We start from the raw sequence: 25,571 nt of genomic DNA on the forward strand, positions 1-25,571 counted from the left end.
GATTGGTCATGTATGTTTATGTGACATCAATAAAAATGAAGGATGATTAAGGAGGGGAAAATATAAAAAGAGGAAGTGGGGCCCAAGTGTAAGAGAGGGCATGTGGTAAGATTCATTGGTAGAGGGGAAGAGGAAGACCATGTGAGTTTGGTTGGGGGAATGCACCCCAAGTGTCAAACCCTATCCCATGTGCGCCGCTTAAGGGCACCCCACTCACCCCAACCAATTTCCCTTCTTTTGCATCCTCTCCCCGAAATTACCCCATATCTCTATCTCTTTCATCCCCAACCTTTCGCTATTTTGCTTCAGATTCCCTTCATATTATATCTAATAATACACTTGTCTGCCACGCCACAGTGAGTACGTACGTACGTTTTTTTGGAGCGAATGGTTTTTGACTCTCTCGGGGGCAAATTAAAGGAAGAAACTTAGATATATCAATCAAGGGAGAAGAGAGAGAGAGAGAGAGATGATCAGACATGGTCTGAACTGTGTGTGGTGTGTGTGTAATGGTGAGAGTGATTAGACCAATAATGATTCGTTTGGCCATTTATTCTGATTGAAATAATAATTGATCATGATATACTGATCGGAGATCTATCTATTTTATTGAGTGAGCGAATGGGCGGTGGTTAATTAACGAGGAAGGTCTATATTTAAATTAAAATGAATATGGTATATAGGTCAAAGGGTGAGAGGACCTACGTTTTGTAGCAGGAAAAACCCCCCACACAAATTTGATCTCAAGTCTGAGCACATAGAAGGATTATTGGGGCATATTGTATATAGCTAGGGACCTAGCTACACCTTTTTCTGATCATAAAGCGTTAAAACCTATTATTATTGCTTCTTCTTTTTTTCTTTCCTGGATCTTGGTGCATGTATATATAGATCACACACCACATACATGCGATCAGATTCTCTTGTGAGGTCAATGACAAAATGCAAATTCGATTCTGTAGTTACCACAAGTGTACACACAGAAATAAAGGTTCCCTGGCTTCACCATATCCTCGAAATTCCATTGGCACCAACGCGGATCCATGGGTTTTATTAATTTGTCAATGTTTCGCATTCACTTCTTGTCAGCTCTGCACATGCACGCCACTGGTTCAGGCACTAGACAGGGGCCAATTTTGCCATGAAAATATTTAGTGTCCCTCATAATTTCACATGCATTAATTTGTACATTTGGTAACACACAGAATATATATATCCGCCATGTCAACTATCGTCTCCAATGACCATCTGGACTGAGGCTTTTACACCAAAGTAAAAGTAAAATTCTTTTGCTGACATGACTTCTCTCTGACATGTTCTTTTTCTGAAGTAAACGGAATGGGAACAAAATTTGCTGATAGCTTGATCTTAAGAGCGAAGTGAAATAAAAGGTGGGATAGTGAGGAAAAGAGGCTCAGCTGAAGCATGGGCATAATTGCGCAGATCCATCATAAATCTCTCAGAACCGCCATAAACGGAAGTATTGCTCGTCAGAATAAGAAAATGGGGGACCGCTTATGTGTTGTGTGGTGTGTGTGTCTTGCTGCAACAAACTTTCAAGAAACATGGGCTTAGGTCTCTGCTTCGTTCTTCCTTCTTTAATTTGTCAATGTAATGGTACGGATAAAATGGTCAACTTCGACGTCCAACTATGTGGAGGATTATGCCACCTCTTGGTATTGTCGTTGTTTTGACACCCTCACTACCCATGTAACCAGGCGTATGGTCAAAGTTAACATTGAGCAAAGAAAGTTCTACGTTGACTTAACCATATATGTTACCCTCGTGCACCTAAGTGACCTAATACTTGTCTTGAGCATTGCTACGTCAAGATCACATCCTTCTAATAAATTAATTTTATGATCTTTTCCCGTTAAAAGATATAGATGAATCCACAAGAAGAAAAAAACAAAATAACACGATAATTTTCACAAAGCAAAGAGGGCACTTGAACTTAATTTGCAGCAGGTCATCCTATTGACCGTTCTGGTTCAGCAATTTTCTTTCTCTCTCTCCTTTTTTTGGGGGGGGGGTGGGGGGGTGGGGAAGGTGAGCTCATCAATTTAATCAGGACGTACGTTTGATATTGTAAATGAGTGGAGCCTGACCAAAACCAGTCTTACTGGCTTAAATAGTTGAGCTCCGATCAAACCCAATGGGATTAGACGTCCTTGTTTAACTGTGTTGGGGCTGTACTATTCATGATATATACACGTTCATAAAAGGCATTTGATGGGAATTCATAAATGGTAAGCATACGGAGAGATGGCAAAAAACAGTCATTAATCAGAATTCAGAATTGAGGGAACAAGCAAGCAAGGAGGACGTGGGAGTGGGGACTCCCTCTTTTGTCCTACGTATAACTTCTGGGCCTTCATTCCCCCTCCTTTATCGTCTTTAAACCCCCGAATTCTATCACCCACGTGTGGCTTAAGGCCCACATCTGACCCTTCAACATTAATCACATCCCACGTGTGTACCTCTCGTGGATCAGTTCTCCCACCATATATGCCTCTCGTCGACTAATAATCACCTTTTTCTCCATATTTATTACGCATAATCCCAAGTTGTGTTCCTTATGGTTTCATCCACAGTTTTGCCAACCCGCTCCACCAAGTGAAAGGGCAAAAGATAAATAAACAGTGATATAAACAAACATGATGAGTGATTTTGATGGGAGAAAAGGTTGATGGGCCTTGGTGAGTGTGTGTGTGGTGCATCGATCCAAGAGAAGTGAGTTGGGTCCAGAAGAGAAATATATGTGCTAATCTGGTTTTTGTGAATGATTTCAGATAGTGCTTCACTACTTGTCGTGCTTTTAATTTTCTTGCTTGCCCCGTTGGCTATTCTTTTCCTTTCTTCTTTAGCACGCTTGCACCAACAAATGCACCTACAACCCTTTCTTTTAGTTGTTTTTGGAGTCTTGTGCTGCATGTTCGTTATTAAGTGGTGGCCCGATCAATGACTTAATCACCAACTAATATCTGTGTCTGCCATTTGAAGTAGCTAGTTGGTGTTTTTTTTAATTATCTGGTTCTCTACTGTAAAGCAACCACCTTTAACTTTCTGGTAAAGCTTCATTTCATCAAGTTTCTTTTATTTACAGTGTAACACTGCTCATTTGATATCGTTGTCGCTGACGAAAACTTTCTCAAGCATGCACTTATCAAATGAATCCCTTATTCGCACTTCCACCGGTACAACCGTCTTATATTTTAGCAAATACGTCTAAGATAACTTCAAACTTAATATAAAACAAAAGCCTATCGTATTATCTATTATATATCCATTACTATTTGAAATTTGAAATATAGTACGAAAGAAATTGTTCATCAAGTGATGATCCTAATTATCACGCGCACGTACACTTAATTGGTTTTAACCCTAAATCAACTTTTAGCTCTACGCAAGGCTTCAAAACGGGGACCCGAAAACTGTTGAGAATGACATACTTCACATGCTGCAATTTCCAATGTATATACAAAGCAGAAACTGAATCGTACATACGCTAATAATGTACATGTACATATAGAAGTATTCATTTGTTTTATAACCTGATCCCCATTCACCTCGTACCAGTTCCATGTATCTGTTAAGTTTTCCTCATCTGAGGTCGGATCTATGGTTAGTATTCAATTTTTTTTTTAAAAAAAGGTTTGTATAATTATGTTGAATAAAAAATGGAGCTGACCATCTCACATGTCATGTAGCTACAGGCAACTACCTATTCACATCAAGTTCTCTCATTGATTGCATCCTCCCACATGATCATGCCCGACCAATCAATAGCATCCACGTGGGACACGCTCCCTGTTCACATGGCCGTGTTCCTACCCGAAGGGCCCGTGATCCAACGCTCCAAGATTCACTCGGCAAACTCCACCAACAGAATATTAGCCGTCCGTTCCTGGTCCACGTTCTTCAGTGCCATTGCCCGACCTTGTTCCTCCCTTGTCTCCCTTGTCCTGGACACCGTCTATTCGTCTCTTCCGCGTCCTTTCCCCCGCCACGCGCTACCTGCCCAAACCGTGTGCGGGTGTGGGTCCCACGTGTAAAAGTCTGCCTTGTCACCACCCAATTGGCGGGTGAGGAAGCGCGTGCAATAATGGAAAGTAGGTCTATTTTGCTGAGTCAGTGCCCCATGAGAGCAAGGGAATCCAGATACTATTGTCCCTTATCTCGCTGTTGTGGCGAGCCACTATAAAATTGGGTGGATTGGCTAAGCTGCCTCATATCTTCTTCATTCTTCGTCTTGGTGCTTATAAACTCAAAAACTCTCTTCTCTCCGTCGCTCAGAGATCAGAACTGGAGTGTTAAATTTGATCATCATTGAAGATCAAAGAAATGGAGAATTCAGTATCAATGGGTGAGCTGAACCTGAAGGACACAGAGCTAAGGTTGGGATTGCCAGGCAGCGACGAGCCAGAGAAACGATGCAGTGTTGGAAGCAAAAGGAAATGTTCACCTGAGGAAACAAGTCGTGAGGAGGAATTAACAGGCAAGAGTAGTAGTGATGCTAAAAGTGATCAAAACGAGTCAGACCATGGCCCACCAGCAAAGTAAGTGACGATATATTTCTTTATCTTTCTCAGAGAACTTGAATTGTTTTGATATGTATTTGGAGGGGTTTGATGTCTTGTTACAGTACGTGTTGTTTTGGAAATGGCAGGGCGCAAGTAGTGGGATGGCCACCAGTGCGAAGTTTCAGAAAAATAGTATGCAGCAAAAGAAGGAGGAAGAGAGTGGAAGGTACGTGAAAGTGAGCATGGCTGGTGCTCCTTACTTAAGGAAGATAGATATCAAGGTTTTTAAGAGCTACCCACAAGTCCTCAAGGCCTTAGAAAAGATGTTCGAGTGCACTTTTGGTGAATATTCAAAAGAGAGGGATACAATGGCTGAATATGTTCCCACCATATGAAGACAAAGACGGCGATTGGATGCTTGTTGGAGATGTTCCCTGGGAGATGTTCACATGCTCCTGCAAAAGGCTCAGAATCATCAAAGGATCTGAAGCTAAGGGTTTGGGTTGTCTATGACCTTAGCATGCATATCCATATCATCCACGCATTTACGTAGTAGCTACGTGCTCAAACAGTCCACGGCGACATCAGAAATCCTCTTCTTCCCCCCCCCCCCTGGGTTGTCCAAATGGAAGCATCAATTACAAAAGGGCGACCTGAGATATATATATTATATACGTAGGTGAGAAACAGAGACACACAGTTTTTTCTACCTCCCCATTATCTATGTATCGGCGGATTTCAGGTCTTCTTCCTTGGCCATATGTGGTCTTCTGTTTCTTTTTTTTTTTTTTTTTTTAATTTTTTGCCCCCCTTTCCTTCTTTTTTTTCGAAAGAAGAAGCCAATTAATGCTAATTATATTGTACAGAAGATATATATAAAATCTTTTTGTTCTTGATCTGTTCTTGTGCCAGTTATACTATATTCTTTGTTAATATCAGATTTAGTTTGTAGTTTAAATTGAACTATCAGAATCAGAGATAGTATTATAGGGAAAATAGGCAGAGCTATTTAAATTTCTTTTGTTGTCGGTTGGTCTTGTGTGCTGTAAATGAAGACATGAATTTTGGATGCATGTCCCAGTTTTGATGCTAATCGTTTGATTTTGCGTATATGGCATTGATGATACGAAGAATGAGACCAAAGAAGGAATAATTCCATATATTTGTGTGTGTGATGAAATGAGTTTGAGATATCTCACGAGAATTACAATAAATGGCACCGCTATAGACCTCCTGGTAACATGGGGATGTCAAATCAAACAGGATGGCAATTGTCCCTGGCTTCATGATTTTATTAATTTCGGGATTTAACTTGCATGTCGGACACGAAATTATATTGCATTGCATATTCTCCCAGTGGGATGGTCCTCTCATGGTTTAGCAGGTAATTAATTAATTTAGGGTTTAAGATTTAGAGTTTAGCCAGTTTTTATGATAAGATGCTGTGTTGCGTACGTAAACTAGTAAACTTTTCATACCATAATGACGTAAACGAGAAAAATTTTCCCGGTATATTTATTATAATGTCCCTAGCTAATTTCTTGAGTTTAAGCTTGCCAATGACAGCACAATCATGAAGATGAGAAAATTTCATGGCCTTGGTTCACCATATATATTGGTCCAGTTATTACTTAAAGTTAAGAAGATGGAGGCATCAGGAGTCTTCAATTTGTGTGAGTAAAATACCTTATTCAAGATGTTCAATAAATAGGGATCATGCAGGTTCGTCGACGAATATGAAAAAGCTTTATGTCATTTTCTATGATCAAGAATCATTCTTTAAAGATATTAGCAATTTCGGGAAAAATCGACTTCTTGGTCAAAGTGATGATTTAGAAACTCACTGTTTGCAGTGGGACAGTGTGTCATGAACTCGAAAGCTTGGGAAAAAACAAGCAGAAAATCAATTCCCAGGAACTGTGGCTTTGTATTTTAGTTATTTCCTACTTCAGAAAGATGCCTCTACAGGTCGCTACAGGGTTCGGGTAGTTTGGCGGATCCGATGTGGGCGCGTTATATTTGAATTTTGTGAAGCATCTTCGTCCACATCGTTTGCGATATCTGCATGAAGCTAGCCAGTCGACAGCTTAACATGGCACGCAGGTGCAAAAGGATTTTGTGTTGTAGCATTGCAGAAACAGAGCGCGGGATTAGAGTTTGATATCAGTCATGTCAAGAACAGATCTTAACTCCAATCAGTGAATAGAACCAGTCAACTCTTTTTCTCATAAGAGAAGACAGATCACCATTTGGCCCTCACGTACAGGCCAGAAGTAGGGTACCAGGGAGGAACGTTCCAATTTAGACTTTCTGGTTCACAGACCAAATTAATGAGTAAAGTGGGAATGCCAGACACAGGATTCGGTTTCTGCAAAATGGTGATACTGTCCTCTATCTAACTCAGCCTACACACACTTCATCCCATGTTATGGAGGACCCAGTATCTGTCATTGCACGCTGTGTTCTGTCTCTGTGCTGACATTACAGTTGTCCACTTGCCTAGTAGCCTTGCACACCCATAAAGGGGGACAAAATCTCTTGAATCAATGCATAGGACTCCAGCAAGAAAGAAGACGCCATCCTTGAACTAATCATAACGCATCAGAATAACCACCCAACGAATCCCAGCGTTCCAGGCATGAAGAAGAGACCTTCAAATCTCATCTTCCCCACACATGAATATCTGCCCTGAACACTATAGAAGCCTATTCCCCCGCGTACCTCTATTATCAAGAATTAGGCCTCCGCAACCTCCGCCTGCCTTATGCATATGACTTGCCTATATTTTATTTCTCGATAATTGTCTAAAATTATTGAATTTAAGAGGAACTCGATTTGAAAAGATTTTTCCTACAAGGGACTATCATCGTATGACTCATCATAACATGACCTTGTCTCTGTAGTAACGCAACGTTTAAGGGACGAAAACGTTGTATTGACGAGGGCATCCTTATGGGCATTATTTAATAACTTTATTAACAAGTATACTACTCCCCTCGAATCTGAGTAAATATAATCACTTGTCCAAAATGATATATCGAGGATGGTTTTATTTATAAAGACAAAAATAGTTTTTGATGTCGTTCACGATAATAATTCAGCAAATAAGATACACGTGCGGAATCAGCGCAGAAAATTAGGCACAACAAACGAATAATGTAAGTTGCTGAAGTAGAGCTATAATTTGCATTCAAAGTGTAACACAAACTGTACAAAGTATCCTCGTCAAAATCAAATGCTACGTTGGGCACCGCTGACACAAGCTTTTAGAAAGACAAGAATTCATCAGCAGCCGCCATGCTTACAGCATCCTAGCATTTTGATCAGGGAAAAGCTCCATCCTCGTATCCATTATTTCCAGCTGGGACTTGACCCATGGTGGATTGGACCTGCCCTCCACCCACAATGCTTCCCCTGTATCTTTGTGCTTGAAATCGGGATACTTTGGGTTCCTCTGCAAATTTTACAAAAAACTTCAGGCACCCATATTCAAATAGGCTTTCCTATAACTATGGAAGCATAATAATCATAAACAAACCAGGAAACCACCCGTGCCATGCAGAGGTTGGTGATCAGTTGCTGTTGATATAGCGCTTAAGAGATGAGTGATTGTATAGTATGAGGTCATCATCATAATTTTTGTTTGGATTATTATACCGGAAATTAATTATTGAGCTAAATCCATATAACAAATGGTAGAATGAATATAAAGCAAACTGCAAAACTATTTACTATTTTACTGCTTGTTTCTGAGCGTACATGCTTAAAATGGAGAACAGACACCCCACCCCATGCTCAATGGCAAGTTAAGTAACAAGGGTCAAAGTTATAAGACGGGAAAATAAGGCAACAAGAGAAAATATAGCCATATAGGTGTCAGGGAGAAGGGATTCATAAAACAATTGCAACATTCAGTAGGCAATGGATTACTTGAAAATTAAACAGGCATCAGATTCCACGAGGAATATAATTACAGCTGAGAAGCAAAACCTTTTCTTCATTTAAAAGATACTACCTCTAGTCCTTAATATAAGAACTAGTTAACTAATTTCAGTAAATTACATTGATAATACCTTTAACAACTACAACTACTATAAAGATACCTTGAAAAAAAATAGATAAATATGAGAACAAAATAGATTGGGGTCTTATATTTAGGACCAAATTACTAACTCTTATATTAAGGATAGGATAATAATTAACAATTTACCTTGTTTTTCCTGTTGTCCCACCACTCCTCTGGCCTAGCAAAGAACGCTTGCCATAATTCTTCTGCAGAGCCATTATTATTTACACCGAGTTCCCTCTTCTATCTGAAATCAAAGCAGAAAAAAGGCCTGCCATTAAGCGGAAAAACAATAGTGAGACATAGTGGACACTATATTTGATTGAATACATGACTTGCCAGTCATCGTGGAATGAGACTCGCGATTGTTTTGTCGATACTGGTAATTGACCCCTTTCAATGAAATTCAGCTGCTGAACAAACACCTGCTTGAGACCTAAAATATAGTGATTCACTTGCAGAAGGGCAACAAATACGTACATAAAATAAAAAATAGGAAATTACAAAACCTTGTAGTAGGTCTGCGGTTTCCCGAAGTTGCTTTGGACAGTATCTGTAACCAGGCGACCAGAAACATAAATTTGGTGGCCTCTCTCTACATGCTGAAAAGCAACATGTGCAAGCTCATCCCAGAATGTCAAGTTTATCCTTCATTTGAAAAAGTAACTTCTCTGAGAACATAATTCTTAAAAATCCCAGAAAGTGTTTTAGGCCGGAAACGCAAAGCTACTTTTCCCTTCATTCTAGAGTATATTGTTACTCTATAGCCAAAATAAAAAATCATCAAAAGAAACTACACAGTGGCACCCAATTGAATGGGAATGCAATGCAATAGAGCTCTAGTTAACATTTTGCTTATTCAGATAATAAACAGTGCTTTTTGTTCCTTTTATGGGCACCAACCACCATAGGAATTCCTTTTCCACTTCCTGCCCATTCTATATTACTCATTTGAAAAAGTACTCAACATGAATTCAAATAGCAACATCTTGCAGCAACAGCTATGGGAAAAGCTATGAGTTCCCATCCCCCTTTTTCTAGAAGTTGAAGTGAAGCTAAAGACTTAAGTGTAGCAAATAAATTTCAGAGAGCAAGTCAATGAAAAAGCCATCGCCGAAGTGCCCCACGAATTGCCACCCGGTAAGCAAATCATTAACCACGAGGGTAACAAGAAAGCAAACAATGTTTAAATGCCACGAATAATAGCAAACGGGTGAAGTACCAGATGACTGGGTGGCATTTTTTTTTAACGGCGAGGCGGGTCCAGGCGACCACTTTGCCGAGGGAAAGTTCTTAATTTCTACAGGAATGGCGACGATGCCGATTAGATTGACGGAATTGCAAAGCTCCTTCTTCCAAGGAATCACTGGGGGCTTAGGGTACGAGACCTGAGGCTGGGAGTGATCGTTATTAGCGTAGAACGGGTCTTTGTAATCATTCATGGAGCACTTGAGGCAACCATTCCACTTATAAGAGTGGGTTTTGTAGGGAGAGTATACGGAAGGGAAAGGTTTGGGCATTGAATTACAGACGGAGATTTGGGGATACGGGGGATGATGTGCAGGTTTCTCAAACTAGCTGCTTGTTCCAACCCCATTGCTTCTCGTCTTCTCAGGGACTTATCTTCAAGTATTTCACACTACGGAGGCTCATTCAGGGTCGAGGGGAGGTAATGGTGTCCATTGCTCTGGGCTTCGGAATGGAACAATTGTCGAGGAAGCCCGTGTTCAAATTATGGACTAATGAAGAATGGAATCCCTTAAGCCCAAAACTTATATAATTGGGCTTCAGGCAATTTGCTCCGTTAATCATGGGTAGGCCCATAGCTCCGTTCAAACTGTGGGATTCTTTTGCCGACAAATTATGGGCCACTTGAAGCCTGGAATCCCTTTCAGCTCAAAACTCATGTAACGGGCCATTTGCCCCTTTAATCATGGGCAGGCCCATAGCTCGTCAATTTATGGGCCAGTTGAACCGAATCCAGTTAAACCCAAAATTTATATAACTGGGCTTCAGACCATTTGCTTGGCTAATATGGGTAGGCCCATATATCGCCCGTTGAAGAATGATATCCTTTTAAGCCCAAAAATAACTGGGCTTCAGACCTTTGCTCCGTTATATGGGTAGGCCATAGGAACTATCTCTTTTTTCTTCTTCTCTTTTCTTCTACTCTCATCTGACATGTGCATCTTAACATTATTTTAACTTTAAATTTCAATATAAATTGTTTTATAATTGCAGCTATTATCGTATGATCAATAGTAAATTTTATTCGAGATAAACTATTTTCCAAGATATAATATTTTATCGTACGAAATTCTATTTAGATAATATATTTCTCAAGTAACAAAAACGCTAGATAACATTAAATAGTAGAAGGATAAGGGTGTCTTGTTTTTCTGAGTCGATATTATCAACTTGGGTACTTTTTCTCGTTTTCGAGTGTATACATAAGCTAGGAACCTTATTTTTTTTTTTTTTTTTTCCAAAATACAAGTCAGGAACTTATTTTCCAATAAAACAGGAAAATAAGCTTCCCGTATTAGAGTCAAACAAAAATCTTTTGCTTTTTACTAATAGGCATTATCTCTAGCAGTAGGAAGAAATTTCTGTTAAAAAAAAATGCTCATATTTAGTACTTAATGGTGTCTTAAATGAGATCACTTCAAATAAGAGGATATATACGCTTAGGACAAAAATCTATTTTTTTAGAGATGAGAGATCAATTGAAGAGTTTTTTTTCCCTCTTCTTATCTTATTTTCTTTTCTTTTGACCCAAACAGAGTTGAGACACGGCGCACATAGGCTAGTTGAGTTGATATTTGATAAATGGGCAGAAGCTCTGTAGAACGGGAGATGTTTGTCCTATCTGTCTATTTTATTAATGGCTTATGGGCATGAACCGTTGAAGACAGCACCCTTATCCGTCCTTCTTCGAATTCTACAATGGTTTGTCGTCCAATAATTATTCAGGAGAACAAAGCTGAGCCTGGTGACTTTTGAGTTAAAGCTGACGCCCACCCAATAACAAACAAAAAGTATAATCATTTTCCGCGCGACTCCGCAAAAAACAGCATTCTTCAAAGCAAACATTATTCATCTCAAATTCTTGAGAAATTACATCCCCTCTATCCGATGACAAGGTCCCACAAACCATTACCTTATAAAAAGCGCTCCCGTAATGTTCCACTACCCCCACTCCACCCATTGATCCAAAAAAGCAAGAGCTTATCAAGTGAACTTTGACAATTCCTTTCCTTTTACTTGAAACTTAGCAAGACAAGGTGGGATCTGTCATATTTTCAAGGCATTGACATCCACCCCTGCACTGACAAAAAAAAGCAGAAAAAGAAAGGCAAAAAAGATACAACTATGGCATCTGACTTTGATTGCATCCAGTGACTGGAATTATGGGGGTTTTGAAACACACATAAATGGGGGGTCCCAACAGTGTTAGGTGAGGCCTTGGAGGAGGGTGAGGTCTTCTATGGAGGAGGATTAGTCTCAGACTTAACTATGCTTGAGGTGTCTGGTGGCTGCGAGTGGTATATTGCAGACGCGAGTGAGATCGGCATTATGCAGAGAGCCTTCGATTGAAGGAATTGCATGGCAGCTCCAACATTTTCCTCCATAAGCTTAGCTACTTGTCTTTCCGTGCCATCATTTGACCACTTCTCCCACACTGCTTCATTTCTTCCACCTTCACTTCCATCTTCCTAATAAACACTAGATTTGATTAATTGTTTGAAGAGATATATAGTAATTTTTTAATACTAGATTTAGATACAGTTCTGTATACTTGCTATCGGATTTTTCAATTAAAAGTTGACTGCTCTATAGTTTTCAGTGATAATAGGGAATTCTATAGTCATCTGTAGAAACCATGAGGTTACTACTAAAGACCTATATACTCATCATGTACTAATCAGAGAAGCTGACCGTAAAGAAGAAAGAGTTGTATATAATTTTTTATTCGTTTTATTCTATAATAGTCATACCTCAACTGATGATAATGGGATGTCAGTCACCAGTGGTGCAACTGCACCGGCTCCACCTAATCTACTCATACTCAAAACCTGAAAGACAAATGGAATCAAATTGAATAGTCACTACAAGAATTCCAAACTCTTGGTTTCTCACACTTTGTGGAGAACTCAAGAAGTGGACCCCGTGAAGAGTCTCGCTTTGATATTCATATCATAGGTCAATCAATTTGTTTTCCAATTGATGTCTAGGGGATTTAATGAACAAAATTTTTAACATATTCAGAGAAATTGGTATTAGAAAAAGAATAAAAAATAATAGCTTCCATCATGGAGAAACATTTAAGTCAACAACCAAAGACGCCTTCAATTACCTTCACTTGAAGTCTTAAGAACTTGACATAATCCACAATTTCATCTAACATGGCAGCTCTATCTGTCTGAAGAGGCACAAAAAACATAAGAACAAATGAAATAATTTGAACCTAATTTTCAAATGAAATATTACAGGGCAGCAATATTGAGAAACACTATGAGAAAACAAAGCATAATAACATTTTCTGCATTTTCCTGTGATAATAGTGATCACTATCTCTGGTATCAGTTGCCAAGAAGACATATAAAAGATAAATTAGTTAAGTTACAGGCATCAAATTACTGCCTAATAACAAGAAACGTCAATTTTGTTTTACAAGACATACAGCTTCTAACTAAATGGTGATTAACATGAAAGAAAAGTCATTTACCTTATTAACACTAGGAACCAGTTCCTGCAAGGCCCTAATTCTTTCCGCTATTCTTTCTCTGCGCAACTGTCATCAAAAGATAACATAAAGAATAATTAAAAATAAGCCTCATCTATGGACAAATGATGTTAATGTCTCAACAAATCATCCTCATGCTTAAGATCTAAACATGATGAAGCAGACGATTAGCATTCATGCAAATATTCTGAGAATATCCTGAGACTCACCCGTTCAGCTATGCTGTGTGGATCTGTGGCCTGTCCTCTTCTAGCCCGCACCCTTGGTCGCATTGTTGGTGGCTGTGGAGCAGCAGGAATGCTAGATGGCATAGACTGCCCATGAAAAACCTGCAAAGAGTTCATTGGATCAGGAAGAGAAAATGCTTCCTGATCAACAGATTCACCGTCCCAGCCCAATGATAAAAAAATTGAAGTAAAATGGAATAGAATCTAATTTTTATAATATGAAATCATTTATTTAACCATTAGTAAAAATCAATCTTAGATGCTCCAAATTAAATGACATTTCCTAGGGTTCAAAGATCCCAGAAATTGACCAGAAATACTTACGCAAGGGCCTGAGTAACTCAACTTTTAGCACATCACGATTCTATGAGCTTAAAACAATTTGCAATTCAAAGATTATTCCGTCTCACGAATATTAATTTCATTCAATTCTAGTATGACTTTGTCACACCATAAGGCTATTTGATGGCTGTACTTTGAACCAAACACGACCATCTGAGATAATTATAATAACATGACATGTTAATAATATAACTTGCTACACATTTTATATTTTTTTGATACATTACTGTGAAGACCACGTCAAAACCTTTACCTGTACAAAAGACAGACCATGACTGCCTATCCGTTTTCTAGAATAACATCTCCTTCCCACTTTCATTAGTATCAAATTGTACGTGAAGCATTAAACCCGTCCTAACAACTGATTCCCCTTTGTTGTACATCCATCACAAGCTTTTTTATTTTCATTTACTGTTCCCTACAGACAAATGAATCAAGCACAGCCTAAAACCTTACGTCTTAAAGGTTTCGAAACAGTCTTGTTCTTTCAGGAATTGGGAAAGAGAAGTTAATATATTTGATTAATTTTTACCGAAATGATCAATTTTCCGCCGTGAAGTCATGGGAAATGGGAAATGAGAAAAAGGAAGTACTATCACCAACTTTCCTTTTTTTTTTTTTTGGGGGGGGGGGGGGGAATCTACCTTCTTAAACTAAAACCATTAAACCGCTAAGCTCACTTACAACTGAAAGTCATAACCAAGAGACGAAAAATAAATATTTAATTTTTATATTCGCAAGAATCATTATGGATGAATTGCAGTCAATTTCCGCCAACACTAACAGAAAACTGAGGAAACAATAAACAAGCTTATCTTACATTCTTAGTTCTACCATCAACGATGTCATCGCGAAAGCGCTTCCCACTGCCCGAAGCCTCCTCGGGTTTAAAATAACTTCCTCCTTTTCCTTGCTCCAAACTGAGGCCTAACTGGTATACTGGTCCATGAAAACCAGTACCGCCAGCAGCACCGACGGCGGAGGGGTGGCCGGTGGCATCGCTGGAGTTGAGCTGCAGCATCTTAGGAGCCGGAGAAGCCGTACCGGCCAAGCCGCCATCAGCTCCAGCCAGGCCGGAGTCAATGGAAGCGAAGGTTGGGAGCCCAAGGATTTGTTCGAAGAAGTCGTCGGTGGAAGCCTCGGATGGGTTATTGGCCATGAGTCAAGACTCGGGACGAGTCGTGCTGAGAAACAATTGAAGGACTCGATTCCTATCTACATGAAGCGCAGAGAATTTTTCCAACTCCCGCAGAGTAGCTTTTTTCCTCCTCTGCCTTATTTTCACGAAGCAGTACCGGTGAGTTCTCAGAGAGCGTGGAGAACAGACCAATGGGAAGTGGTGGCTTTATGCTGAGTTTAGGAGAAATCTGCCCTTTATCTAAAAGGGGCTCCATTTTAGATAATTTACAGGTCCACCCTGCCTTTCCTCTTCTGACGTTGTTGTTTATGATAACGCATGGCGTAGTTTAAAATGAGATGAAAGTTTTCAATAAAAAAATATTTTACTTATAACTTTAATATTGTTATTATCTGTCATTCTAATTAAAAAAAGGGGAAAACATTTACAGTCACTGTGGCAAATGGGGCCGCGAGAAGTATTGATTTTGCCAGAATTGATGGAAAATGAATTAAACTTGATAAACTTAAAAACAAAATTTATATGTTTGTCATCCCAAAGGACAATTACTGTTGAAAAGTCAATGCGCTACAATAAAAAAATAGAAATACTGTTTATTTAAATTGAGATAAAATTCTCCTCACATATTTATTTTGTACATCGTAAAATCACTTTTTAAAATATAGTTTAATTTTCTTTTTAATATTCTTTTAACATAAAATTTAATTTGTAGTCAAGAGCCCAGTGCTACATAAATAACCATCCACACCAAAAAGACTCGTCATCATAATACAAAAAACGTAAGCACGGCAGCGTGAAGATGTAGAATCCTTGTCAGCAGAGCCCAATTCTCCAGCACTGCCCAGCTCATGAACCCCTCCAATTTTAAATTACATTATAAAATAAATTTTATATTATATTATAAAATAACTCTTACATTTAGAATTGAAGTAACACTTTTTAAAAAATATAATTAATTAATTGCAACCCATTTTCTTTTCAGGCGGTACGATTTTTGAATAAGAAAGAAGAAAGAAAAAGGCACGACTGCAATTCTCTAATACTACCTCTGGTCCTAATTATAAGACCTAATTGACTAATTTGAAGAGATTAAGAAAGTAAATTAAGTTAGTTATTTGTAATAAATAAGTGTTGTTATTCCTAAAATATCCTTGCTAATTAAGTGTATTAGTTAGAACTATCATTATTAGAAGGATTATCTTGAAAAAAAAATACATAAATATGAGAGATAAAATAGATTGAGGTCTTATAATTAAGACCAAACTAAAAATCAAACATGGTCTTATATTAAAGACCGGAGGTAGTATTATACAACGCAATTCTGTTACCCTTACATTGTTAATACTCCTCCGGTCCTAATTATAAAACTCAATTAACTTATTTGAGGAAATTAAGGAAGTTAAGTTGGTTATTTATAATAAATAAGTGTTGTCATTCCTAAAATATCTTTGCTAATTAAGTATATTGGCTAAAACTATCATTATTAGAAGGATTATCTTGGAAAAAATGCATAAATATAAGAGATAAAATAGATTGGGGTCTTATAATTAGGACCAAATAAAAAGTCCAATGGGGTCTTATAATAAGGACCGGAGGAGTAATAATTACGTTTTCAAAAATCAATTTCACTTCGGACAAAAACAAGTCAAACTTTCATGTTTATTCACTTGGTGAAAATAAGAGACACAAGTAGACAAAAACAAGTCAAACTTTCATGTTGATTCACCTCGAGAAAATAAGAAACACAAGTAGAAAGAAGTGGGGTAAAAGGGAGAAACGGGGCGTCATTCTATATCACTTAAAAATGTTTTCAGTGTTCCCCCCGACCGAAAAGTCCTTGTCCTCTTCCGTTTTTTTTTTTTGGGGAAAAACATCAAAATGATATAAATTAAAAAGCACACAAAAGAGTGATCCGCAAAAAAGACTCAAGACTCCGAATGGAAAGAAGACACTGAGGCTGAGCCCGAATAACAAAGAAGCTTCTTTCGTCTATACAGCAGCCTAGTTAATGGGGCTAGGCTTGTAACCAATAAATTAAAAAAATACAATGGGCCAGGCTTTACCCCAATGACAATCACAGTAGCAACTATCCATGTTGCCCAACGGTTTATCATCTGCTACTAGTTACTATAGCCCGGAAAGGCAAATCCCTTGCATGTACTGCAACTCTGCAAGGGCTCTTTGGGATGCAGTCTTCTTCCATATCTCGCTTTCCCCTGCCAGCAAAAGACCTATCGTTCGTAGCTGGAGAGCGTGGAAATGTTGCAACTTACAAGCAATATAGCAAGACATAATATGCACAATATCTCTCCAAGTACATGCGAACAATCTCCAAGACTTCAGACAAAACACTGAATAAGTTGGTTATACACCAAATTAGGAAGCATAAGATCCTCTCGGCCTTTGTAAGGGATTCTAGGTCAATAAAAAGTTCTCAACAACTCTGACATAAAGAATTGCTTTCTATCGGGGGGAAAAATGAATAGCTTCTGGCTTCCTTCGGCCCCCTGACGTCACATTGCTTAAACGATTTGCTAGTTATAAGGTCATGTGTTCATCATGCACCAGTTTCTCGCCACATTCTAATATGCAGAAGCAGAAAACCTTCATTGCCATAGTGTCACCAGGAATAGTAGCCCCCAATGACTACTTTGTCAATTGCCACAGGGTCACTAGGAATATCCGAATATCAGCCACATCCTTTCTTTCAAAGGTAACAGTCAACAATTTTTAACCCATAGATTCCTAGACGTTTCCTATCCTGAACATAGAAGTTAATATTTGTTGATATCACATCTCCTCATTGATGTTTGCAAATTATTACTGACATCTTTCCAGTTCAACACCAAAAACTATTAATTCTCTGTGCCCGCGCGCATGCACAAAGTACTAACCTAATGCCTTCATTAAAACTGCCCGCTAAATTGGTATAATTTTATATTTGCAGATGCTAAAATCTAAGCACATATATCTTGGAGAATGACGTATCACGTGGTATTACCATACCTTTCATATTTGGTTTCGGGGCTGTGAAAAGAATTCCTTTGCATTATGAGCTACCTCAGCCTCTAGAATTGCTTCCAAAACTATGTCAGATCCTGTCACATCAGCTGCCAAAACAATGATGTCATGGGCTGCTCAGTTTAAATATTAATCAATAACAAGGGCACTTCTTCAACATTTCTCCTCATACCAAATAAATCAAATTAAAAAAAGAAAACTGGTCACACAATCATACAAATCCAGAGAGCTGCCACACATTTTTCAAGAACTTATACTTTTTTTATATGCATTAACTACCGATATTCATCATTTGTAATTTTAAGCCAGATAAACCAGAGGTAGCCGAATAAGAATGATGTCAAAAGCCAACCATGTAGATGACAAGCAACAAGAAAACATAAATGGTAAATGATCATCACCCCCGCGATTCGGTGACAGTCCAGCATCTTCGGCAGATATTGGAATGACAGCAAGGGGCTGTTCGTTGTCAATCCTCACTTCAGTATTACTAGTTGACAGGTTATTCTTTATGGCAGGAGACTCAGCCAATCTGGCATAGGTAGTTGCTTGACAATGCATATTGCATGAATCTGAGGATGGTAGTGCAGAATCCTGGAAACAAAAATAGGCACGTGATATGCTAAGATCCTAAAACAGAATATAATTATTCGAAGCTCCAAAGTAAACCTTGATAACAGAGAGCACTGAGTCATTCTTTCCGCTAATGTTTTCTGGTTTCCTATTGGCAAGACCAATAGTAGTTTGACGATGCATATTGCATGGATCTGAAGGCAGTGAAGCAGAATCCTAGAACCAAAGGTAGGCATGTGAGTATAATCAGATCCTAAAGCATTATATATAATTATTTGAAGCTGCAAGATAAACCTTGGAAACAGTGGATGCTGAGTTATTCTCCCAACTAGTGCTTTCTGGTTTACTATTGCCTATATAAAATAAGAAGAGCATTGCAGAATTGTACAGAGTTTCAGCAACCATGTCTGTAAAACTCTAGTGCATACAACAATATGCCTAAAATTATTTGTTCAGATAATACCATCTGAGGTAGATTTGAGGTCAATATTATCCACAAGCCTCCGGGTCAAAGGACCAGGATTTATGATTGATATGCTTCGAATTTCATGCCGTATGGCATCTAGCTGGGCCATTGTATCCTGCAATTCCTTATGAACCTGAAAAAATAACAAATGAACGTAATATAATTTAAATTCTGCAAAGGAATGCCATGGCCAAAAGTTAGTTTGGATAAAGGTGATCCTCTGATGAGATATACAGATATGCTCCTAACAAAAATATTTTTTATCAGAAATATTGATTGAAGATATCCAAAGTGCATCACATTCATTCAAGAAATTAGGCTTTTTAATTGTTCTCATATCCTTTTTTTCCTTTTCTAAAGAAAGAAAGAAAGATTATGTTGAACCCCCCACTTCCTCACTGATGGGAGGAGTAGAGAGAATGAAAGGAGAGGAAGGGATGAAGTTGGAGACTGCACTGACAAGATAAACTGACTTCAACTGGTCTAAAGAATTGGCATACAGCTATTGACAGGACTATTTATAGGAACCCACAACAAGAGAACAAAATGAATGAAAAGACAGAAAAGTAAACAAACCAGAAAATAGATAGCTAGAATTTCGAGCGCATAGAATAAGTCAGCCACAATTTCTATTCCTATTCTCCATCTATTTTTTATTTATTTTCTCGCCTGCACCTCAAGCAACAAAGGGGATACATTTATCATCTACTATATGATCAGGTAGTTATATATATATATATATATATATATATATATATATTCAATCCACATCATACTGCCTTGGATAAAAAGGGAGCACCTGGCGAGCTTGAGTTTGCTCCATAACAGAGTCGAACTGGCCACGAGCCAACTGCACGTATCCAACAGCTCGGCCAGCTAGCCTCCCTGCCGTTCTAGCAATCCTTGGCAAATCCTTTGGGCCTATTGTACAGTTTGGTGGATAAGGAATTTGAAATTGCGCTAAGAAATAAATTTGATAAATGCGGGTAAGTACCGATCAAAGCAGCAGTAGCTCCAATCAACAGAAACAGCTCTCCATACGAAATTCCCAGCATTGTTCACTGCTTGTGGCACCTCAGCCTCTGAGAAGAGAGGAGTTTGAAAATCAAAATAGAATTGCCACGAAACATTTCGCACAAAAGCGTAACAATTTCATTTTACGGCACTCACTGCAAAAACAATCCAAGAGGTAGCATTCGAAAATCAATTTCATAAATTCAATACACCGAAAGAAGGAGGTTCATAACGAAGCTCAGAAACCGACAAACAACCGATTTTAACAACTCAGGAGTTTCTTTCGAATTGCACTTCTTATCCTTTATCGTGGGCCAAGTTCCAGTATTAGGTCCATGACGGATGGGGGTAATCCTAATGCTCTGGTCCTCAATAGGCGCTAGGGCAGCAGAGAAGATTCAGGGGACGGGAAAGGAAGTATCGAACGAGATTCGAAAGAAATTTTCTTCGTGACGATACAACGCTCTCGAAAGAATGAAATTATGATTTTGGATTCTCAATTTAAAAAATAACAAATAAAGACCCGATTTTATATTGTAAATATGAAATCTTGATAAAATGTCTGAAATACTCCTCAGCTAAATGTCAAGTTAACTATGAGAAATGATGAGTTTACTTTAACGAATGATAATTTCAATAAAACAAATCACAACTTAATTGAGGGTATGCCAAATGACAAGTTAACTATGAGAAATGACAAATTCAGTAGATCAAATCATAATTTAGCTTAGGAACATTTCAGACGTTTCATTAATTAAAATTTCATATTTACAATATAGGATCAAGTTTTTATTTGCTATTTTTCAAATTAAAGATCCCAAATCATAATTTCACATATTAGAGAGTTTTTATTTGCTATTTTTCCTTTTGTTTATGACCTTCATAATCTGTCAAAATTATCCAAAATGAATGAATGAAAATATCCTCGATGCATAACTCAATACATAATTTGGTTGAAAATCGAAAGTTAATTGCAAATAGATTATAAATTGCGAAAGTTATATAAATTTTAAAAGATTAATTATACATCGTTAAATTTTAGCGGTAAATAATAGAAGACTAGCTGCGGATAAGTTGTAAATTATGAATACAATTCAAACATTTCAAAGAATTTAGCGAATTGATCTTTTGACTTTTATAATTAACTCTTTCTATTATTATAATTAAGTATTTAAAGTTTATAAACCTTTCACAATTTATGAGGGACTTTATAAATAATTTTCCATCATTTATCATTAAGCTTCCAACATTTATTAGTGAACATTTAAGATTCATAAACCTTCTACGATTTATAATTCATGAGAGCGTCCACTCATTTCTTTTTAAAAACTTTATCCCTACTCCATAATTTCCTGCAAAAGAGCCTAAACCTGATGGCTACTGATGCTCGGGCTGAACTTACCTTTAAATCATATTTACCTAAAAAACATTGTGTCATTATTTTTTATATTTTAGAGCATTGTAATTACTTTTTTCTGCCTTCATTTTTTAAGCTATCACTATTTTTCACTAAACTAAACGCGCATTTGCTTATCAAATTATCCTTATATTCGATGGCAAAAATATATATTTATATATATATATATATATATATATAGATATATCCTTATCTTCATTGTGTACCAAACCTCAAGTGAAAAATTGAGAATTTGAGGCGGAGAAAAAGCAACATCTATTTTGTTTAAAATAATCTCTATGTAATATAAAAAATTTTAACAAATCACTAGTTATGAACCATAAACCATGCATCTTATTTCTTCAGACTCCATGCAATACAAAGGCACCATGCTAATTTATTCAAAGAGGAAAGAAAACAACCCCACAAAAGCTAAATTATCCAAGTTACAATTCAACAGGAGAGAATTTTTTTAAGGTTTTTTCCGGAGGCGTTGGGAGGGGGAGGGGGAATGTGAGATGAAACAAGCTTCGAGTTCAACGTCTGCCAGATGCCACAGATTCAGCAGAAAAGAGATATTTCACTCGTGAAAGGACAGAATCATGCGCAGGATCATAAGGATGGTCTTTGGAAGGAATCTCCAGTATAGCAGGAACAGGCTTGTTGTAGCTATCAACTAAAAATCTTATCATATTTGCAACCTGGATAATGAAGGATATAGGATTAGGTCTTCAATTAAACATGCACAGTTTAGAGTTTATGAAGGAAAGCCAGAGGATCATAAATCAGTTCCAAGTTTTTTTTTTTTGGGGGAAGGGGGGTGTTCCCACTGGCTAATTAATCATTATTCATCTTTGAAGGCAGTGGACAGCGGTTTGAGATAGGAATAGATCCTCTAGGAAAACAAGCGAAAACAACAGATGATCCCACAAATGATGTGCCTGTGTGTAAAAATACCAAACAAGTGCATAAAAGGAGCTGCTTATATAGGGAATTTGTATTAAAAAGAGACACCCAGTAAAAACCCCAAAAGTTGATGAGCAAGAATGCATCTAGACCTGGCACAGGAGAAATATTAAAAGTCTAGGTGACCCAATTAAATAAGACTTCGCAGTATCTAATATCATGTAAGGTTTTGGTAGGGTTTCCATATAAGCAAATCCAATCATTGTGCAGGATAAGCTATCATACAGCGAGGATCTTCTGAAACATGCGGGTCATGTTCACTTCCACAAGTGGCTATTGCTGGTTTTGACTAGATTTGCATGTCTACGGACAACAGCCTTACCCACTTGCGAATTATGAATTAGTCTGAAGATGCAAATATAACTTACATATTGGCTTATCAGCACAATTGCAATGTCTTCCCTTGTTGTGAACTCTTTGAAAGCATCTTCAATTTGCTTGACAGTCGTTTCTGAAAACAAGCAGAGATAGATCATAAGAATACTATAGTGCCAACACTACATTAATGGGACACTTCTTGAATAACAGTTGTTCCTCTTCCCACACCCACCCACCCATGCACCCACATCTGCCCGCCCTCCCCCGTGCACACACACTAAGTTGCCACGTGCTTTACATATCAAAATATTGATGTTATCAAATAGACTTTAAATATTGAATTGGAAGCAAAGGGTAAAATGGCTTTGTACTGGGAACTTCTCCAGGGTTTAATCGTAGGAATTTCACAGTTGATGCCCTCAACATATCTTAAAAGCAGTTACAAAATACATGTAGTAGACATATAACTATCTAAACAACATTTAAGATGAGTAGATAACATGTAGCCGCTATAAACTGTAAACGTTATTTAGAAATAACTAATCATGTTATAAGATATAATAATCGAAGTTTAATGGCATACTTGAGTCGACAATGAGGTAATTTGTCTTCCTACGCAAGTCAACATTGCCCACTCCAGCCAGCAGAAATCCAACTACTGTGTCCTGTGTGAAATCCAGTTAAATAATTACAAGCAGAACACTACAATGGCTCAGGAAAATTATAACGCGGTGAGGAGCTTAAGACACTAAGGTGCCCGCATTATTAATTTATTGACTAGTCTTGGGTGGTGCAATTTGATTTGCATACCAACAACAAATAAAATCTCAAAAATCCTAGGGCATGTTTAGTATAAAAGAACAGAGTTAGGAAAGGGAAAAGGAAAGAGAAAATCCATCTTGGTGTGCTTGGCAGACCATAACAATTCTATTGGAAAACTCTCTATTGGAAAACTCACTTCCATCTCCCATCAGATATGGGAAGAAAACGCCGCCATAGTTTTAAGGACGAAAATAACCATACTCTTTAAAGCTTAAGGCTGAAGCTTCATAAGTCGCAAATACGTGTAGAGGTACACTTGCTGGAAAAGTGTCTACGCTGTCCCACTAACACGCGTTTATAATCTACAAGACAATCTCGCCCCAAAAAAAAAAAAAAGGCATGCACGAAAAGCATTATAAAAGCATGGCATTCTTACCTCATCTGCAATCATGGCGATGAGTGCTGAATTTCTTGAGGGGATTTGAACTCTGTTGGCCATTTGATGTGACTTCAAATAAAAAGGCGCAAAAAAGATGAGAGAAGCATTGGCATATAAAGAACGAAGTCGTGTGCAACTAGCAAACAAGGAACACAGGGGAGGCAGCCCAAGGACAAAACCGGATATTAGATCCTATTAGTGTTTATTTAAGGTCTCGGTAGCCCTACGGTGATATGGACAAAACCAAGAGACATCGTTTTAAACCATATCTCCTAGAATTAGCACCAATAATTTAGACAAGCTCGAGGTGATTTTCACTATTCCAAAGAATGATCACTTAACCAAAATGTGATGAAGGAAACAAGGAGGCTGTCTGGAAGCAGATGCCAAAGAATAAACAGCTACTTGAAAGAAGCTGTACAGCCTACAGCAATCCTGCATGCATTCATATACCTAGGATCACCAGATAAATCCGGGAAAAATTGATAGGTGAAATCAATAATTAAAGGACATCTGATTCCAATTTAACGCCCAAACGACAGCCAAGTCTTACGAATTATGATGGGTGAAGTGCATAGACATCGTGAGAGAAACACTAGATAGGAAAGAAACAGACTCCGAGTCAATTGAAAACAATGCTGAAGCCTCAACTGACTAAACGCTTAACCGATTACGCTACACCAAGCAAAGAACATAAAAATATCTACGACATTAATTCTTCATTACCGATAAGTTCTGATCATTAAATCACAGATAACTAAAACTCACCAAATATTTGGGTTCAGAGTTGCAGGAACGAGTGGAACGCAATCAGAATGATCCGATTGGATTTGTCAGTATGATTGCATTCGAGTTTTGAGATGAGTAATAATGTTGAGGGTTAATTTTCGACGGATCTAAGGGGTGCAGGTGAATGATGATTGGAGGGACAAGGAACGGGGAGCTCAACAACGTTCCGTGCGTTTTCGGTAGTCTTCGGGAAGAAGCGGTAACCGGTAACGACTCGCGAATGCACCTAGCAGCGAGAACCGAAGGAAAAACTCCAAAAATTTCAAGCCCTGACCTCTAATTAAATTCCCGTCGAGGGCAAAAACGAACGACAGTTGCAGAAGATGCCGCTCTTTTTCTCCGTATTTCTATCATTTATTTAAGGCGATATTTTGGTGTTATATACATTGATAATATCATTATATTATTTTATTATTGATTCTTAAATAGCGTAATATTTGATAATATTTTGCCGCTGAAGTAAAGAACAAAAGTGATAGCAGCAATATAGATTATTTTTCACCCAAAAGCTGTAAAACTCCTCTCTTTTTTAATTTTAAAAAAGGCCTTCATATGCTGTCTAAAGAGCATCTTAAGACGGAAGCGCAAACCTTCACTTGTGAGGGGTGATTAGAGTTTCATTTCAACACTAATTCATCACTTTTTTTCTCCCTTAATATGACATTGGATTAGATTTTTTTTTAAATCTAGTTAAATTTAAGTGAATTGAGTTCAAGAACTCACCAACATACCTCCAAATTTAAAGAACATATTTAAAAATATTTATATTAAATATTTATGTAGT

The 25,571-nt window shown here is 37.9% G+C and overlaps 3 protein-coding genes, 2 long non-coding RNA genes and 1 pseudogene across 5 annotated transcripts; 2 read left to right on the plus strand and 4 right to left on the minus strand.

The window, feature by feature from the left end:
* The first annotated feature begins 4,286 nt into the window (after window positions 1-4,286).
* Window positions 4,287-5,343, plus strand: LOC114744597 (auxin-induced protein 22D-like; annotated as a pseudogene).
* A 2,273-nt stretch (window positions 5,344-7,616) lies between these two features.
* On the minus strand, window positions 7,617-9,244 carry LOC114744593 (uncharacterized). Its single transcript, XR_003740115.1, has 3 exons — window positions 9,099-9,244; window positions 8,734-9,014; window positions 7,617-7,977 (listed from the first exon to the last, which is right to left on the minus strand). It is a non-coding gene; the product is annotated as an uncharacterized LOC114744593 (long non-coding RNA).
* Window positions 9,245-9,876: 632 nt separating this feature from the next.
* LOC114744594 (uncharacterized) lies at window positions 9,877-12,389 on the plus strand. The gene is made up of 3 exons (XR_003740116.1): window positions 9,877-10,073; window positions 10,310-10,312; window positions 12,379-12,389. It is a non-coding gene; the product is annotated as an uncharacterized LOC114744594 (long non-coding RNA).
* On the minus strand, window positions 11,672-15,247 carry LOC114744590 (transcription factor UNE12-like). Its single transcript, XM_028932760.1, has 6 exons — window positions 14,726-15,247; window positions 13,546-13,665; window positions 13,319-13,384; window positions 12,947-13,012; window positions 12,588-12,665; window positions 11,672-12,305 (listed from the first exon to the last, which is right to left on the minus strand). Exons 1-6 carry the CDS (start codon window positions 15,062-15,064, stop codon window positions 12,075-12,077), a joined length of 900 nt encoding a protein of 299 aa, XP_028788593.1. The 5' UTR covers window positions 15,065-15,247; the 3' UTR covers window positions 11,672-12,074.
* A 3,210-nt stretch (window positions 15,248-18,457) lies between these two features.
* On the minus strand, window positions 18,458-20,351 carry LOC114744595 (sec-independent protein translocase protein TatB; the record flags this gene model as incomplete). The annotated part of the gene is made up of 7 exons (XM_028932763.1): window positions 20,274-20,351; window positions 20,098-20,185; window positions 19,903-20,024; window positions 19,101-19,236; window positions 18,932-18,990; window positions 18,734-18,853; window positions 18,458-18,658 (listed from the first exon to the last, which is right to left on the minus strand). Coding segments are annotated over exons 2-7 (699 nt in total), but the record flags the coding sequence as incomplete, so codon positions are not given.
* Window positions 20,352-21,844: 1,493 nt separating this feature from the next.
* LOC114744591 (V-type proton ATPase subunit F-like) lies at window positions 21,845-25,074 on the minus strand. Its single transcript, XM_028932761.1, has 5 exons — window positions 24,767-25,074; window positions 23,996-24,067; window positions 23,381-23,462; window positions 22,848-22,930; window positions 21,845-22,214 (listed from the first exon to the last, which is right to left on the minus strand). The coding sequence occupies exons 2-5, from the start codon at window positions 24,056-24,058 to the stop codon at window positions 22,050-22,052; spliced, it is 393 nt and encodes a 130-aa protein (XP_028788594.1). The 5' UTR covers window positions 24,059-24,067; window positions 24,767-25,074; the 3' UTR covers window positions 21,845-22,049.
* Window positions 25,075-25,571: the final 497 nt, after the last annotated feature.

Source organism: Neltuma alba, unplaced genomic scaffold (assembly GCF_004799145.2).
Source record: "Neltuma alba isolate B1F8T4 unplaced genomic scaffold, ASM479914v2 tig00004396_pilon, whole genome shotgun sequence".
Lineage (NCBI taxonomy): Eukaryota > Viridiplantae > Streptophyta > Magnoliopsida > Fabales > Fabaceae > Neltuma > Neltuma alba.